At 36.5% G+C, this 19,881-nt stretch overlaps 1 protein-coding gene across 1 annotated transcript; it reads left to right on the forward strand.

Moving 5' to 3' along the window:
* The first annotated feature begins 10,937 nt into the window (after window positions 1–10,937).
* LRRC8B (leucine rich repeat containing 8 family, member B) lies at window positions 10,938–16,078 on the forward strand. The gene is given in 5 exon segments (XM_010082679.1): window positions 10,938–10,971; window positions 11,691–11,790; window positions 12,464–14,625; window positions 15,652–15,808; window positions 15,811–16,078. Coding segments are annotated over 3 exon segments (2,406 nt in total). The 5' UTR covers window positions 10,938–10,971; window positions 11,691–11,790; window positions 12,464–12,489; the 3' UTR covers window positions 15,924–16,078.
* The last annotated feature ends 3,803 nt before the right edge of the window (window positions 16,079–19,881 follow it).

A 19,881-nucleotide genomic window follows, 5' to 3' on the forward strand; every position in this document is an offset into this window, starting at 1 on the left:
CTCAAAAAGGAAATTTTGTGCAGTAAAAGACTCTGTTGGACGGTATACTTGGGCTTGATGGAAGTATAAAGCGTGAACTTAGGTGCTAAGCTAACTTCGTATTTGTTCAGGAAACAAAGCAGGATTGCTGTAGGTTTACTGTAGCATTCAAGTCTGATCACTGGTATTTGTTTCTGAAACTCAGCTTTGTTCTAGGAGGTGCTTCTTGATAAGCATAACACCGCTTTTAGCTTTCCTGATTGCATGTATACGTGCAGTTCTCAGAAACTACATGTAGAGTTGTGTTTAGGAATTGGTATATAATTTGTACGTTCATTGTTACATAGTGTGGGCAATGTGAAATTTGTCCTTCAGTCCTTTCATTTTATTAGAGGAAAAGAAGATGTAGCTGTGTGGATTGTCCAATTAATAAATGCACAATGCAGAGTAATACAAACAGGAAGATACTTAAGAAATGGAGATGATTGTGCAGACAGCATGCTCCCTGGGAGAGGATTGGTAAAACCTATTTCCATTTCTGATGAGTTTGTATTTGACTGCAGAGTTTCACAAGTTCTCTTTTTAATTTGGGGTGGGGAGATTCTTTAAAAAGATAGCAAGATGGGTTTCAGGAGAGTTTGCATAGAAAAAGAGGTCCTGAGTTTGAATCAGATGTAAATTGGAAACTTACCTATTCTCATTATTTTATTTTGGATGTTTAGACCAAACATCTAGAATCAAGTATTTCAATTTGTCAGGCTAGCTTTCAAGAGTAACTGTTTTTCCTGTTAACCAAGATGAAAAGCTGCTGCTTCTGAGAAGAAATACCAGCCTACTGCTGAAAATCTGAATTGCTTTCCAATGTCAGAACTAATAGAGTGAAATCAGATGTGTTTCTGTATTGCTGCCCTGATAATTATATTTTCCTAGATGAAGTTAAATTCTTCTCTGTGCTCTGTGGAAGTAGTAATATTCTGTTCTGGAAAGTTCCTGATGCTGCATAAGTTTCATGAAGAAAACTTAAAATCAAAACACTGGTTTTTGACTGTTCTTAAATCTTGTAGATATATTTGTGTGTGGTAATAATTATCTTGCAGAGACAGAATGGATTTGGTATATATTTTTGATTTGTGACCTTGCTTGATGTTTCTGTTTGTTCTCAACATCTGTTATCCTGATAGGGACACTGTTTGGTCTTGGCAGTCTATAAATATTGAAAAACCATCAGTTTCCTTTTTAGGCCAAATGTTGGAATTTTAATTTGTGCTAGATAACTGTTCATATTTTTGAAATAGCAAAACCATTTTAGCTGGAATAAGGCATATAAATGCAAATTTATATTTCTAAGATTAAAAGAGGGTTATAACTGTCTGACCACCACTAGAACAAGTAATAGCAAGTGTGTTTCCAGCTCTCAGAACCTAACAGAATCGGTACTACAATCCAGAATAGCCTCTCTGATTACCTGGTAAGAAATTAAGTGTTATTACTGTATAATGTTCCTCATTTAAATACTTTATGAAGAGTGGGAGAAACATTACCATGATTTTATGGTACAGGAATTTGAAGTAGAGAGAAATAAAATGACTTGCGTAGAGCTATTCATCTGTCAGAGGTAAACATCCCTATTAACAGCGTTGGGTATGGTTATGGTATTGGAAAGCGGTGTTTCAGCTAGGAAAATAGTGTAGAATGGAGGTTCTGAATATCTAAAAACATTGGATTTCAGTTCTCGGCTCTTTGCAATTCTAGCAGGACTTCCTATGGTATGAAGAATGTTGGCCCCTTCCATCTCTGTCTAAATGCAGTGCTGTTGAATTCCTTACAGGACCTTTATCTAGAAGTATCAAATCAGAACGTGAACATGCTCTGGTTAATACATCAGTATGTATGGTATTACATTATCATTTAACGAATTACATTGATAGCCTAGTTGTTGCAGCGTGATATCCTGTGGACAACAAAGTTGACCTAAATACTTACTAGACTTCTTAAGTAGGATTTGTAGTCCACTCTGTGTTCTGCTGTGACAGCAGCACCCCAGTGGTACTTGAGAAATTAATTCAGAGGTAGCTCAGGTGTGTAAAAATACTCCAAGGCTGCTGCTCCTCCTGGGAATATTTTCTTATTTCAGACTTGTTTCCAGTGGGATTACAGGAGTTGTGTTGGCCATTTCAAGGGTATCTGGCTGTTTATGACTTTTTTGAAAAGTACACTGAAAATGGAAAAGTATGTATGAGCAATTCCCTGCCTTTTCCCAAGGAAAGATGGTATTTTGTTAAATAATCATAACTGTTTTATGCTGCTGGCTCTCTTGTACTTTTACTGCTCTTGAAGACTGAAGGTAGTAAACTATACTATAATTAAAGAATCTGCTATTAGAGAAACCTTGTAGTGTTTAAGTTGTGAATATTCTCTAGTGTAATCTTCCTCTGCTTTGCTTTCTGATGTCCTGAGCACAGCAGCACGATGAATGGACATCATAAGTATCTGTCTGACTTCTGGAAACCAAAGGGATAAAAATTATTTTTCTATTGTAATGTTTATCTTGGCATGCAGAATTAAACAAACTCCCTTGAGGCTTCCTTTAGAATGCTGGGGGGATATTGCTGATACCATTGTCTCATGGTTATGTATTCATATTTCTCAGCATGAGAAAGACCCAAGAATGTGGTTACAAGAATAAAAAGGCATTATAAGTGTGCTTGAAAATCTAATTTCATGCAGTTGGAAGGTGTCTGACTGCATTATTTATATCAGTACTGAGATGAAGGACTTGGTGTACTGTTGTATAAGATGGTTTCTGGGAGAGCTATAAAAGGTACAGCATGCCACAGATATCAGTACCAGTCTAGACCTTTTGAGATTGCTTTTGGTGTAATCTTCCATGCTTAGGAAAGAATGGGTGATGAACCAAGGAGACTTTTCATACTTAATGCCCAAACTTGCTCTAAGGTTTCTTTGGAAGTAAGGACTCTTTATAGTATAGGTGTACTATTTCTGTCTTCAGCATTGCCATACTGATTTTAAAACCTAACTGGGGGGTGGGGGAACCACAAAGGAGGCCTGCTTTACTAGGTATCATTTGAGAGTGTAATTCACACCGCTTCCCTGCTATCTTCCATGGCACCTTTGAGCTCGAATGTTTGACAGCATGGCATGCCTGCAGTCATCTCTGGAGAGAGTTGTTTCCTCCCACGCTGGTTTGAATAAGCAATAGCTGAGCACAGATGGACTATGTACTAACGTCCTGAGAAGGCAGATGCAGTTCCCATGCTGTTCTGTCCCCTCCTCCACCCCCACTATATTCTCATTTCCCTTTTCCTCTGCTAGAAAGCCATTTCCTTTAGGCTACTTTCTTAAGAGTCGCCATTCTTCTGATCATTGTTAGTCTTGCAGTTCTGATTCTGGTTTTGTTGGCTTTTTCTAAACGGGATGGTAATGCTCTTCAGGCATCCAGATTAGGTTTGTACAGGGATTGTTCCCCTCTCTGCTAAACATATTTTCTTGGGTATTAGTGTACAATAGCGTTTGCTGCTATTAGGGCTGCATCATTGTTGTTACATTACTCCTACAAAGGTTTAGTCCAGGTAGGGTTTTCCCTCTCTTCTTTTGGTTGCTTCCAACAACTGACTCAAAAGTTAGAGGAAAAATCTGTTTGCACATTTCAATGGTTTTTAACGCATTCCTATTGCTGTAGTCCCCATAAGTGTTAAATCTTATTTTCATTTAGTCTACTTTTTCTTTGTTCAGCATGGCCTGTGACCAGCTGTCTTTTCTGTGAATTGCTTGTAATTTTTGTGAAACTAACAGCTTTTTCTTAGCTGATATAGTATGGAGTCATTCTGAAAGTTTTCTGTAGCCTAGATTCAATCTCTTACGCTCAGCTTTATTGAAGAAATGCACTTACTTGGTCTGGCAAGTTCTGTTTAGTCTTTACTTATATAACTTGAGTGCCATAGTGTGTTTGAAACAAAAAAAAACAATGGATTTGTAACTGGACTTGTTTGTTTAAATACATGTGAAGTTCATTATTGTGTGTTTGGGTCTGAGACAGCATGAGCCACTCTGGGGTGATGTTGGTGATTTGAGTACATTGCTGTGGGTAATGTAGTCTAGTATCTCAGTGCTCTCACAATCTTATTTCACAAATCCATTAACATTTCATAAAAAGTAAGTTTGTCTATGATGAGAAAACTCATACACACTTTGAATGTGCTTGGCTTTGAATTTATTTGTAAAAAGTCTCTTATACTTCTTGGGTGCTTATTCTGCTTGTGTACCTGTGTCCCCTTTTTGAGACTTAACATGAAGTGACTTAACAATGCAACCTATTTGTTGCATCAAATTGTGTACTTCATTATGGGCTGTCTAATGCCAAGCTTAAAAATACAATTCTTTGGGCTCTTAGTGTATAGATACTTCAGAAGTAGTAGGAATGCATGCCCCTCTCCTACTTTTTGTTCAATACTGATGTTTTTGTTTACTTGAAAGTGTTACGGGGCCAAAAAAAGGGGAAAAGGAGGCTGACTGAAGATAGTGCTTCACTTTAAATGCTTACCTCTCTGTGTTGAAAAATTAATGAGAGGTTATCAGATTGTATGGTGCCACAAAACAGATATTTGGGACTTGTTCTTTGTTTCAGTTTTTTTTTGGCCCTGGTTTTACTCCATGAGAATTTCAGAAGTGACCTTCTGGAGGAAATCAATTTATATGGTTTGTGTGTTGCACCAAGAAGTCCAGGATCTCAGTAAGAAAGGTACTCAGACTCTGTACAGTACAATTTAAAATACTTTTTATTTGATTTGAAACTATAAAGAAAGAGAAATAGTATAGGTAATGACATTGCTTTAGAAGCTGGGAACAAGTTGTGCAGTGTCAGATGACTGTTCAATCCTTGTGCAGCAAATGGTGCAGACCCTGCCTGTAGAAAGGATTACCTCATTTTGATCATTCAAGCTATTATGGACTTTTCTTACAAGAAAACAACTCTGTGCATAATTTCTACTGTCAGCCAGGAAGGATGTTCACAGGACAACTTCTTGCTATGCTTGTTGATAAAGGCAAGGACATGCAGGTGGTGTAATCACTGGTACCAAGTGGGAGCTGCCTGCAGGCTCCTCTGTAATGAGCTGGATAAATTTATCCTGTGGCCCAGAGATTTGCACAGCACAGGCCTGGCCCTGTTGACTAGCCAGAGTGGATCACTAACACCTCCATGTGCCATGGTCTTCAGTCAGAACTAATACCGTTCGTTATACTCCTTTCATTTTTAGAAGCCTTATGGAACTCTTTCCAGGTTTTTTTATCTGCTAATGGGTTTTGCTATGTTTCTTTTGGAATTGCCAAGCAGATTGATGATAGCAGAGCTATTTTTTAGTGGGTAATACCAATGTGGAGTTTTGGCAGTCTTTTTGTATTTATAATTTCCTTTTTGAAGGGGAAATATGTGAAATGAACAACTGCTTGAAGAAATGTTAATTAGCAGAGCAAACAAAAAATCTGCTTTCTAAAAAGGGTGGTAGAGTTTTCAGTGAGAATACAAATTAAATAAGTTTAATTATTAGTTAAATATTAGGGTGAAACAAAATATGTCTCTAAGACTATTTACTCTTTGGATTCTTTGTATAACTGGTACAAACCACTCTCTTTGAAGCAGGTGCTTGTTTTGACATTTATTGTAATCAGTATTTTAGATGCTAACACATCTCTTAAGTTTAACTTAATGTATTTATATTTGTAGTTAAAGAATCAAAGGGAGAACACAAGCTGAAAATAAATCCATGGTCTAGCAAAGCTACTACAGCTTGGTTGCAGGTTTGTCTTAATGTGTCCTCAAGGAAAGAGGAGATGACAGCACTATAATACTTGTCTGCATGGTTAAAGTCCTTCCTCTGTCATGCTTCTATCATCACATGATAAACCTTATTTCACTTTTTTTTAATGTATCTCCGAGTTTGAAAATAGTGCTGGGACACTAAAGCTGTACAAACTATTGCTTACTAGAAATGTTCAGATTTGATTCAGAGCCTGGATTCTGCTTGGTTTGGTAGGGATGAATGAAGTGACATTTACCCAGAATGTAGACAACTTGCTTTCAAAGAGATCAGTTGCATTGATGCAACTAGGTGCAAAACAAAGCTGGTCTACCTTTCATTTTACTTCAGTTTTTCTACCATTAGATTGCTGGCCTGTTTAACTCTGAAACATACTTGATCAGAAACCCAGATTTGTACCTACTTACCTGTTTTTCTTCATTTTATTTTGCAGTGGTGCTTGCATAAACTGCTTGTCTTGCTTACTGTCTATTTGGCCTTAAACCTGTGTTTAAACTGAATATTTTTTTTGCTAGTACAGGCCTTTCTAGGAGCATAGATTGTGACCTTCTGTTTTAGCTAGAACACAATCCTTAGCACTTTGAACTTAACTTGAGGAGAGGGCTGGAGAAAACACTTTTACCAGTCAAAGTATGTATGTCTGAATGTGTACTTGTATTTACAATTGCTCTCCAGGCTAGACTAGTATGAAATAAAAAGCACATTTAATGTATCTTTTCAGTGCACATCTTGCAACTTCGTTACAGAGTTTAACCCTCAAAATAGTGACTTGGTTTCTCCTCCCATCTGCTGTTGAGAATTAGGCTCAAGTAATTTCATGCACTTGGGCAGAACACACTGATGAGGTTCCTTATCATGTGGCCTACAGGTATGTGATTTTAACTGCCTGTGCAATGAGAATGTTTGAAGATGGTCCATGTCAGTGTTTGGCTGGGGACATTTTTTACTACCAAAGTTTAATTCTTTACTGGCCTTCCTTGAATAGAAAAAAAGGCTTAATACTTGCATATTGGTGGCATTTAATGAGAAATTAACTTAATATGGCTCAAGGAAGACAATGGTCTTTTCTGGAGTTCTGCAGGCACGGGTTGTCAATGTGTAACGTAGCATATCTAATCCTGCACAGTCAGATTTCAAGAGTAAGTCTTGTGCTTTTAAAGCAAATCAAATTGGTGTAAAGCTTATTTTCAATTTAGGTTAGACTGCAAGATAAGTGTTTCTCTTGCATTAAGTGTACCAGAGAAAGGAAGTAATAGAATAAAGACAGGTATTCTGAGTTTAGGTGAAGCTGCCTTTAAGATGTTTTTTTCACCTACTCTAAGGCCTTTTGTGTTGAACCTAGGAATGCTCAAGCTTTTGGGTAGTTGAGGAAACTATTTAAAATACACTTGGCTTGCTGAAGGTATGGTAGTGGCAGAGCTGGGTAGTAGTTGCTTAATTTTGAAAGACTTTTTATCAGCTTATGTGCTGTGCAGTTAACTCTGAAACAGTAGCAGAGAAGAATAACTCACGTGAAGTATAAATGTAAGTCTAGCCTAAATTACTAAATTTTAAACTAAAAATATATTTATGATTTTTTTTGCCAGAAATTATTGGGCTACATAGTTTTATATAAGCAGCCTTCTCTAGAGAGCAAGGACTGCTTCTTAAACAGTGTAAGACTTTGCTGTTACTGTTTCACATCTTAATTTCAGCAGTACTGTCTTGAGAGCAGGAGTGTTTAAGAAAGGCAAGGCCTGTAGTTAATCCAGACACAGATGGTTGAGATTGCCTGTAGTTGTAATTATGGTCTTCGATTGTTTGGAAGGTTGATATGGAAGCTCCTAACAATGTTAGTGTAGTCTCGAACATCCTGTGTTCGAGGAATATGCTGGTTATTGTGGAGTGTAGGAATGTCTTTGGGTTTATTTTAAATAGAAAAGGATCATTGCTTCTACATATTTAATTATCGTCTGTGACCTTCTTCAGAAGGAACTGGAAAGAAGCTTTCTCTAATCTTGTTTGCCTGTTGTTTTTCGTTCACTGGAATACAGATCAAAAAATACAATCCACATTGAAAAGATCCTACAAATGAATCTGCATGTGCACACAAGTGGTCAAACTACAGATTCTGAAAGACCATATATCAAACATAGTCCTTGAATTGAGTAGTCTATTACCTGTCATTAGCAGGCATATAAAAGGGAGAGGCAGTCATCTGAACACATCTGCTAAGAGTACGTATGACAGTATCATTCTTTATGAAGTCAGACCTGCCCCAGAACTCTTGCAGTATCTGGCTCTGTGTCTAGGGAAATATTCCAAAAGGATGTGGTAGCATGCCAACAGAAGGGGAAGTTTAGCCAAGAAAGGTGTGTTTTGGGTGATGAGTGTGTGTGGGGGGGTGAGGTTTGTTACTTTTTTCCTTTGGGAATATTCATGAGGGTTTATTTGCAAGTAGAGGTTCAGGCTGTGCGTGTGAAACCATAAGGAGGTACTAGAAATCTCAGGAGAGTCTCAAAACTACATATTAAGAAAAATTGATGGCATATTTAGTGTACTATTGAACTTAATTTTGCTTCCAAAATTTGGAAGAAAAAGTGATACATTTAAGCTAGCTAGAAGTTGGTACTGTACTTCAGGAATCACTTTTGATAGAATAATTGATAAAAGACACGTTTACTTAGTATGTCAATGTCTCCTTAGCTCAGTTGAGAAGCACATCATGCTGTTGGAATAACAGCATGAGTCCGAAGAGATTGACTGAAAACTTGACAGCTGTGTTTCCCTGAGGTGGAGGGGGGGAAAAGTAAGATACAGGGGCCACTGGAATAACTGTCAAGGTATGCTTTAGTTGTATAGATCTACTTTTGATTAACTTAGTGTGTCAGAAATACCAGTTGTATACTTAGACAATCAACAAAACCAGTGTAGTCTTAAAAAGAAATGAAATCCTCCTGTCATGTATTGGCTTTTTGTAGCCCATTATTCTCTGGGGAGGACAAACAAAGCATTTATCTTGCTGCAGAGCCATCCCTAACTCAGTGTGCCCAAAATTATGTAAGCAGTGACCAAATGAGAGAGTAATGCAATTTTAAGTAAACTTTTGGCAGCTGGGAAGGAGGTGTGGGCTGGGGGGAGGGTGTCTGATGCTTATAGATAATATTTTTCAAAATTATAGCCTTTTATTAATATTTTTGATATGTTTCTATTGATCAGATTTATAAGTCTTGAAGTAACTAAAAATTGCCTAGATATTAGTGATCTTTATTACTTTATTTTTCTGGCCTGTGTCCCAGTAGTGGTCTGAGGTAACTCTCCTGAAGTCAGCACTTAGCCTGGGGCTAAACTCTCATCTTCTAAGAAAGATTGACAATTGAATTAGGCCACTTTGAAAAGCTTTTATGGCTTTGATTTGGGTTGAAAGCTACTGGAGATAAGATTTATCAAACCCATTACCGTTCAGCATTATTCAATTTGATTAGTCACTTGGCATACAGACAGGATTTGAAAGAAAACGGTCTTTAGCAAAATTATCATTAATAATTCACATGTTTATATTACACTTGTATATACTGTGTACTTCTCTGATAGGAAGCTTTATCTCGTATACATGGAATTGTAATGAATACACATGCTTCATTAAGAGGTTTCAAAAAGTAGTCATTAATGAGACCAGAGTTCAAATATTTAAATACTTAATATTGTGACACTTGCTTTCTGCTAGAAAGTGTTCTAAAACCGCAGTAAGAATGTAGCCTTTTTTTCTGGGATATGTGACAGGGACTAACAACTTTCCAGTTCAAGGCAGGGAGGTGACAAAAAGCATTTTATAGAAACAGACCTTACGAAATTACGCGGGTCAGTCTGACTGAGTCCTCAATTTGTATAAAAACAAACCACTCTCTGTTTCAGCACTGTGGCATTGCTTGAAGAAGGTATATTGGGTTATGCATATTCTCAAGTATACCAGTAAGTTTTTAATAGAATTGGCTTAAGTTCCATTTTCTTTTTTTCTTTCTACAACTTTTGAATAAAATACTTTATCGAGTAGTGCTGTTTTATTGTACTCTGAATTCTGTCCCTTATACTCAACAAGAGGCCTGCTTATATTCCTCGAAATAGGTCTGTTACCAGGAGATTGGTGTTCTTGGTAAAAAGTGCAATGTACATGCATGTGTTATTAAATTGTGTTACTTGTAGCCTTCTCTAGTACGCATTTAGTTACATAAAACATCTTAAAATGTCAGTATCTGCCTAAGTCCTCCAGGAGGTTTACATGTTTGTCAGGAAAAGCACTGTTCCCATCATGCTAATTAGACCTTTGACACTATTTTAGACTCTCAGCTCTTCAGTGATAATTTTGAATATTCAAATGTTTTTGTTTGTTAAAAATATGCTATTTATACCTTTTGCTCTTATTTTGTTGACCGATTCAACTTATTTATCTCTCAGCATGTTCTTTACAAATTTAACAGGTGTTCCAAGTCTTTCATTTTTGTAACAAAGTTCAAGTGAGCAGAATTGACGGCTTTTAATTCCAGGCTGGATATAAAAACATTTGATTTTTCTGTCTACCTTCAAATCAAATGTGTTTGGCTTGAGTTGAGACACAATCCAGATATTCTTTGCAGAATGAAAGCCTTAGTTTGCATGGGTTTAGGACCTTTTTGTGCTTTTATACCTATGAATTTATATTCAGAACCCAAAGAATTATACCAAAAGAACTAATTTTAAAGATATTTACAAATGTGGTTTTTGCAAGTTGAGCTGGACTGATTGAAGAAACTGCTGTTTCTTAGTTATGGCTAGAGCATCTCAGCTGCAGGACTATAACTTCATGTAAATACAAATCCTGTTGAGCTTAAACGGCTTTTAGTGCTTAGAAAGGGGACAATGACAAGGGCCATTACTTTCTCATCTTTAGGAAAAGTGAGTTTCAGATGGTGACCAAGTAAATATTTGGTGGGCGCGGCATCTTAAATTATTCCAGATAGGTCTTGCAGATCTTTTGTTCATTAAATGTTGGATCTTTACTCCTTCCACAGCAGTGTTTTTAATATTCACAGTTGTTGGAATCCAAACATTTAATGATCTGATGACAATTTCTTTTCTCTCCAGGAGTGTATTGTAACCATCCTGTCCTCCTTCAGCTGCTTTCCCTTGAGTGGGCCTGGTAAGTTTCTACATTCTATTAAAAGTAGCCTTGTTAATGCAAGAAGGGTTAACTTATTTTCAGCCATTCTTCTCCCTTCAAACGTGAATACAGAGTGAGAATAAGGTTCTGCCTTAGTTCAGCTATTGTTTGTCTTTTTTATAACTGCTTCTCAGCTCTGTTTGGAATTGAAATGTCCAGTACCAATATATTAGGAAAAATACAGAACATTCCCATTGCTTCATATCTGTACTGCTTAACAAACTTTACAGTAAGCTTTCTCCAAATCTGTGGTATTGCCATTGGCACTGGATAGTTTATTAATTTGTTTCAGGGTGTAGAATATGGGCCTCCGCTTTAGAGAAGCTTGCCTTTCTCACAAACCTTGGTATATCAAAATTATGACTGAATTCTACTTCTTGAAGTCTTGCATGTTAGGTATTTTATTTTCACATAGTTATTTGGCAAAAGATAAGGCATTACTTCCTGGTTGAAGTAGGGCTAGCTGTATGTGGTTTCCTGGGGGTTTTTTTTTTGTGTTGATGTGACTGTGCAAAACTTTGACTTCACATTCTACCTGGTCATGTCTGAGTATGTTCTGTTCCATTTCATGTAGCTGTAGCAATGCAGAGCTTAATGGATCATGATGTCTGCAATATGGTATCAGTTCTAATGAAAGCTGGAATGTTTGCTCTTTAAGTGAAGACATTAAAAATATATTCTATATTTTCTCCATCCAGAATGAAGACAAATGTAAAGATGGCATGTCCAAGGAATTTTAAAAGGTGTAGACCTCCTGACTGAGCAGTGCTTTGTATTTTATTCTCTTTAATTAGTAAAGTAAGTATGAATCAAACCTATTCTACTGGGGGTTGTGTGCCATTTCTATATGTATGACAATATTGGACAATAACAAGTTGTGTTAGCTTCATTTTTGTTCTGTCAATATGCTTAATTCTTCTGATGGGTGAAGAGGGGGAATTATATAAAAGAGTACATAATGCAAAACTGCTTTTCTTTATTCTTTAATTGGGTAGAATGATTTAATCCAGTAGAAAATTCTAATTAGAAGAGCCATCATTTTAATATATCGCTCTCATTTTGGAATTCTTCATAAATGAGAAATAACTTTTGGTGTGTAAGTTTAGGAAAGTGGTGAGGGACCACTAGTAATATATCAGACACTTCTTTAACTTATACCTACTTGTTGCTTCTACTTGAACAGTACCCAAATATTTGGTCTAAATATACTTTCTCCTAAACTGTGATACTGATTTCACTCCTTGTTTAAATTTTTGCATTCCAAGTAACTCTCCTTAAAATAAATAAATGAGATGATGGTTAGGGTTAGGTGCCAGGAGTTCTTGGATCCTTTTGCTATGCTCTGGATGCTAGGCCAAAGGTTACATATATTTAAAACTGAAAAAAAAAATAATAATCTTCAAGTTTTAATGGTGAGATTAATTGTTTTTAACAATTATCTAAGGATGTCTTTTCTTTTTTCCTCTACCAGCTGCTGTTCTCTCACAGGTGAAAGTCATGATCACGCTAACAGAACTCAAATACTTAGCAGATGCCCAGTCATCCTACCACATACTAAAACCATGGTGGGATGTCTTCTGGTATTACCTCACCATGATAATGCTGCTAGTTGCTGTGCTCGCTGGGGCTCTCCAGCTTACTCAAACCAGAGTATTGTGTTGTCTTCCTTGCAAGCTAGAATTTGACAATCATTGTGCCGTGCCTTGGGATTTAGTTAAAGCCAACCTTAACATGTCGGCTAGCTCTACAGCACCAATAATCATACCGCTTAAAATCCAGAATGATCTCCATCGGCAGCAGTATTCCTATATTGATGCAGTATGTTATGAGAGACAACTTCACTGGTTTGCCAAATTTTTTCCATACCTAGTGCTCCTGCATACCTTTATTTTTGCAGCTTGCAGTAATTTCTGGCTTTACTATCCTAGTACAAGTTCCAGGCTCGAGCACTTTGTAGCCATTCTTCAGAAGTGTTTTGATTCTCCATGGACAACGCGTGCCCTCTCAGAAACAGTTGCTGAGCAGTCTGTGAGGAAGTTGCCAATAGCCAAATCAAAAGCAGTTATTTCATCACCTGGGAGTTCAGTAGATATAGGGGCCAGCAGACAGTCCCTGCCGTATTCGCAACCTGGCTTGGAAACAACTGGAAGAGAAAATTCCTCAAGTGTTCTTGACAAAAAAGAAGGGGAACAAGCTAAAGCTATATTTGAAAAAGTGAAGAAATTCAGAGTACACGTTGAAGAGAAGGATATCATATATACAGTGTATATGAAACAGATCATAGCGAAAGTCATTGTATTTGTAGTAATAATAATTTATGTCCCCTACTATTTATCATTTATTACACTTGAAATTGATTGTGTAGTTAATGTTCAAGCCTTCACAGGCTACAAAAGGTACCAGTGTGTTTATTCGCTAGCAGAAATTTTTAAAGTTTTGGCTTCATTTTATGTTGTTTTAGTGATCTTCTATGGCTTAACTTGTACTTATAGTTTGTGGTGGATGTTAAGAAGTTCACTTAAGCAATATTCTTTTGAGAAGTTGAGAGAGAAAAGTAATTACAGTGATATACCTGATGTAAAGAATGACTTTGCATTTATTCTCCACTTGGCAGATCAGTATGATCCTCTTTATTCCCAACGATTCTCAATATTTCTGTCTGATTTGAGTGAAAACAAACTGAAACAGATAAATCTTAACAATGAATGGTCAGTGGAAAAACTGAAAAATAAACTAGTAAGAAATTCCCAAGACAAGACTGAACTTCACCTTTTCATGTTAAATGGTCTTCCAGACAGTGTCTTTGAACTGACAGAAATAGAAGTCCTAACCTTGGAACTTATTCCTGAAGCCAAACTTCCTTCAGGTGTGACCCAGCTAGTCAATCTCAAAGAACTCAATGTTTATCATTCATCACTAACTATGGATTATGCAGCAGTCAGCTTTTTAGAAGAAAATCTGAAAACACTGCGCCTGAAATCTAGTGAGATGGGAAGAATTCCATTTTGGGTCTTTCATCTAAAAAACCTACAAGAATTGTGCTTAACAGGATATTTCATGCTAGATCATCACAACTCCATATACAACGAAAGCTTTCAGGGGCTAAAAAATCTGAGATCAATTCACTTAAAAAACCACCTTTCTCGTATACCTCAAGTGGTTACAGATCTTCTGCCTTCTTTACAACACTTGTCTATCAACAATGAGGGCAATAAACTGATAGTGCTAAATAACCTGAAGAAGCTGGTAAACCTGAGAACCTTGGAATTAATCTGCTGTGATTTAGAGCGCATTCCCCATTCCATTTTTACCCTAAACAATTTGCATGAAATTGACTTAAAAGAAAACAATCTCAGAACAGTGGAAGAACTAATTAGTTTTCAACATCTTAAGAACCTTTCTTGCTTAAAATTGTGGCACAACAGTATTTCATATGTCCCAGTGCAGATTGGTGCATTATCAAACCTGGAACAATTGTACCTAAATTACAATAATATCAAAAATGTTCCATTGCAGCTATTTCTTTGTAAGAAGTTACACTATTTGGATCTTAGCTATAATAAGCTAACCTCTATCCCTGAAGAAATTGGTTATCTGACCAATCTGCAGTACTTGGCTTTGACAAAAAACCATGTAAGTAGAACTTTGAATTATTACTTAAGTCAATATTTGATTTTTTTTTTTTAACCTACCACTTCTTCTGGAACAGCCTCTGGTTCAAAATGCTCTTGTGGTGTTCATGATTAAAGTAAGCCCCATAAAGCTGAAAAGAAAGGGTGGTGCTTGTTTAATTACTAGAACTTTGATGTCATCAAAGCTTGTGTAATATTAAGTACTATCCTGATCTGTAGTAGCTTAAGGGCTCTGATCCAGAGACAGTATAGGTTTAGGATGGCTGCATAAATGTATCCTCCTTTTCCCTGCAGCTGTCTATCCTATGTAGTATTTTAATGGAAGTGGACAGTGTTTAATTTTTACCTTAAAATGGCAAACTGAAAGCTGTAGTGAATCAACAGCCAGTTTACCAGCAGCTCAGCTGTCTGCTTGGGAAGAGGGAAATAATTATAGGTGATAAACCTCATCAGCAGTGATAAACTGTCTGTCTCATTAGTGTGGGGTCCAGGCTTGTGACTTAAGACTTCTTTTGAAGTTTATAATTGTTTTCACTGGTGAGGTTGTCAGTAATGTGGACCAGGACTAAGTTGCTACTCTACTGCACAGCTATCTGCTTGTACAGGTTTCACAACATAGGAGCTGCTAGTGTTTCTCCACATAATCTGTGTTTGTTCTTCATTAAGTGAAGGATCTTGGGAGATAGGAGCCTATTTATGTCCCCTGCCACCTGCACATGTACACATTTGTACACACTTCTGCACATGTGCGCGTGTCTATGCTCCCTGGCTGTGCTTATGTCTTTGACTTCTGCCAGTAACTAAGCATCTTCACAACAAAACAAGTATATAAAACTATTACGATGTTTTCAGGTACTTTCTTGCATAATCATAGAAGCGTTACAATTTTCCCTTTCCTTATCCTTCCATAAACTAAGAGGGTTTTTCTACCCTAAGATAAAACTGGGAAATGTCAAAACATGCAGCTGTATGTAGGCTAACGAGTTTTAATGTGCATAACTTTTGTTCTTTTCTTTCCTTTTTCTAGATTGAAATGCTGCCTGATGGATTATTTCAGTGCAAAAAGCTGCAATTTCTTCTTCTGGGAAATAACAGTCTGATGAATTTGTCTCCTTGTGTGGGTCAGCTACTAAATCTTGTTCAATTAGAGCTCATTGGAAACTATCTTGAATCACTTCCTGCAAAAAAAAAGAATGTCAGTTCTTAAAGCGGAATAGTCTAATTGTAGAAGAAAGGTTGTTAAAAACACTTCCACCGCGCGTAAGAGAGCGTTTGCAGGCATGCTCAGATAAGTGCTAAGTTTAAAATGAAACTCTGCATCGTTGCATTCTATAAGCCTTTTGCTCAATATCTCTCTTAAGATCTGTACAGGTGGAGAAAAGTGAAGGAGAGATAACAGTTTACAAATCAGTCTTAAACTTCAATGCATTGAACTGAGTTGATTGTATTGGAAATGAAAAAACTATTCAGATTTGAACAAAAAATGCAGCCTTTAATAGGTAATCATATGTTTGAAAAATCTGAAATATGAATTGTTGGTTGGGTTCTACTGGTTGACATTAAGTTAAATGTTTATGATAGTACTGAAATTGAAGAGTTGATTGCCTGGCTATAGTTGAGTGTATATACTTTTTTCTGATGGGAATTTTTTCTGTTGATAGTGATAACTTGAAACAGTTTCATCTCCTGCGGTATGAAGCCTAAGAACTGTCTGGAATTAGTTTCTAAATATGATCTCTTCACTAACCTAGAATATGTTAAATTAAGAGTTTAAACTATTTGAGCACTTCAATTGCATGAGGTATACTAAAAGTAATTTTTCAACATACCTTAATTTTTAAAGCTTTTGAGAAGTATTGAGCATTAATTCTATAATTGTGGAAGATACCCTTTGAATCTTGCTATTAAAACTAGTTGGACAATAATACCTGAAACAATTTTCAGTATTATGTCTTAAAAATAGCAAATACAAAATGAACTGTTGCCTAAAATTGGGAGGAATTGGAAGAATATGGATTAACTGTTGTGCACATGTACTAAAAAACAACTCTTACAGTACTGATTTTCATAGATAGTGATGGCAAATGGAACACGATCGAGTTGCAAAGTTGTCTTCTGTGTGTTGTGAGCATCCGAGGTGTTAGTGTAGTGTCTGTTGCTGTTGAACGTTTTTATAACTTCTCATTACTGACTGTCTCAGTGCTGCATCTCCACACCCAGTTACTGTATTTTGTTGGCTGGGGAGAAGATGGGAGGGGGTTTGTATTAGGTAAGGACAGAAAGACACAGTTAAACCAAATAATCACACAGGTTGGGAGGAAAAAACCAGGACGCATTACAAGCTTTGCCTCTTCTAGGGATGTAACAATTTCCTAAGTTTTATAGTGGTGGAATGAGCTCTTATGCCATCCTTAATACTTGCAAAGCTGGATGGAAATAAAATGGTTCCTGACTTCATTCTTCTGCTGTGCGCTGTTTTATTGTATTTGAAGTCCTAACTCTCATGATGTTTATCACGTTCACTGAAAACATAGGTTATGACCCTGGGGGGGAAAAAAGAGCACGCTTTCCAAAAATATGTTTGAAAACTTTGTGTTATATTAAAGTTTTCAAAACCAATCTCAATTATTGGTTAAATAGATGAGGTAAACTGCGTTTAATGATTTGTGTTCACAGTGTGCTAACTACATTCCTGTTTTTAATAACAAATCATCACAGATAAAACAGTTTTAGTACCAGACTACTTTTAGTCATCTCTTGCTCCCATTGTAGTGCCACTTTTGTGGAAACTAAGGTTTATTTTGAATTAAAATGCTAAAAACAGGTCTGATCAACACAGACGTAGGAGATATCTCTGCAGTAGAAGTGTAAGAGATGCATCTTAATTCACTGTACTGATGACATTCCAAAGACCTTTGTAGTTAGAGCACTTTTCTTCTCAGGGAGCCAAAATGTGGTATAACCTTTGCTTTTTACGCAGTTCTAAAAATACTTAATGTGAACTGATTAGTTGTGTTTATGTGCAGACCAGTGCTGCTGGAACAGTCTTTCATAGTGCCTGTATATAGCTCTTTCTAGTGTCTGCATATAGCTCTTCTAAACTCTACTTTCAACTAATCTTGTATAGTAGTTCCATAGGAATTGACACGGTTCACAAACAGAGACAGTAAATGTGACTAAACCAGAGAACATTGATTTGCACCCCTGTAGCAAGAGTTTTGTTAACAATTGTGATTGGTCCATGTCAGGACTTTATAACTTAATATTGAAGAACATTTCATGACAGAATTTGACATACCAGACTTGCAGTCTAGTAATTTTTGAAAGATTAAGCAAGCATCTTCTCAAAACTTTTTTCTAAATTGGAAAGCTGTATTGAAAAAGTTAAATAAGCAAGTAATGGGCTTGGCCAATAACTTCCAACTTTTTAGCAGTCCATCTGTCCTTTTCCATAACCAACAAAACTGTTTGAGGCAAACAATGATCTTAAATGTGTGTTTTATGCTAGTTCTGTCAGAGTGAAATAACAGAAATAACTTGGAGAAAGGTACTTCATTTCTAAAATGTGTAATCTCAAAGGACTTGAGGAAACACTAAGAAATTAATAAGAATATAAATACTGTTTTATACATTAAATGGGTTACATTTTTTTGCAGACTTGAATATTTTTTTGCTCTGTGCCCCCTCAAGAAGGTTGGAATTTTTTCACTGAATGTTTGAGTGTTTATAAAACAACCAGACAAAAGACCGAAGGTTTAAAGGCTAGAATCTCTAGCCTTGCTTTCAAACCACAGTGTGCCTTTATCTATTTTGTAATGTGAAACACAATCCTAGTGCTTTGAATTGAGGGTGGAGACAAATATAACTTGATTTCTTGAATTAGCTTTAGCCATGACCCTAATATTCAATATTTCTTCAAAATGAGGGTTTTTTCAGAGAATCAATATATGAATCCACTGTCATAAACTTTGTACAACAAGTATTGTTGGAAATCTATTCTTCGTGTTAAACAATCACTTCCAAACAAAAAAAAGGCTTTTCAACTTGTTTCAGTGTTGTATTTCAAGAACTTTGTACTGTGACCTTCCGTGTCATGACCTTTTTTTAATTAAATTTTTTTGCATTACAATTCTATGAACTGTTCTTTATTTTCCATATGAGATGTTGCATTTAATACAAAGCTCAGACGTCTGCTTCCAGCTATCTGTGCCTATGTGCTACCAGGTATATCTTCCATAGGAAAGTGTGAAGGTAATGAACAGCAGTGAGAAATGAACACACAAAGCAGTTCTCATGTTCTGGGCTAGGAGAGAAGCTCCTGTGTTGATTAGAACTAAGCTTCCATCTTAATCGTTGTCACAGAACCTTTTCCAAGTCTCCCACTTTAATTTTTGTGAGCTGGGTAAATACCAAATGCAGCCTGGAATTGTACCGGGAGAAGTGAGAAGACAATGAGTCTCTTCCCAGCTTGGCAAATACAGCTGTTACGCACCTCCACTGCCAAAAATAGTGCTGCTTGTAGTAAATCATGAATGTGTTTCAAGTATTGCACATGGTGTTAGCTCCAAGATGATACCTGATGCCTTTTGTGGGAACCTGGGTTTTGCTCCATGTTTTGAAGATAAGGAAAAAAATGAAACATGCAAGTAATGTTACATATTCAATTGATAGCTTCTTATATTTCAAAGGACCTTCCTAGAAAGTTTTACAGAACTGTGGCCCTTTCTTCTTGGGAGATGAAATAACTAATAAAAAGTTACTTGCAATTTATGTGTTTTGAGGTGGCTATGTTAGTAAAATAAGGCAGATAATGATTCTTAAAGCTGTTGTTCTGTGCTGCTACAGATCCATGAATTTTGTTTTCATGGCAATTTATTGTAGTTCTAATTTTATTTTTTTTAACCAGTAGACCTATATCATGATAACAAATTTCCTTGGTATGTAGACTTTCCGTCTTCAAGAATGTGACCTGAAATTCATTCTGTAATCACTTCTAATAAGTAACTCTTTCCTTCTTCTACCTGAATAAATGCTAGGATTATAAGGAGCAATATAGGGGCAACTGAAGAATTCTACTAGCAAATACATGGCTGCCAATCCTGAAAGCAGGAGATAGCACATGTCATCCTATGGATTGTTTGTATCAAGGATTTTACAGAACTTTGGGTATTTCTGGAGACTGGGAACTGATAAAGCTCTCACACTTTATTTGGCCTTGTTGGGTGGGCGAGTCGCTCAAATGTGCAAGCATGTTAAT

Source organism: Pterocles gutturalis, unplaced genomic scaffold (assembly GCF_000699245.1).
Source record: "Pterocles gutturalis isolate BGI_N339 unplaced genomic scaffold, ASM69924v1 scaffold51174, whole genome shotgun sequence".
Lineage (NCBI taxonomy): Eukaryota > Metazoa > Chordata > Aves > Pterocliformes > Pteroclidae > Pterocles > Pterocles gutturalis.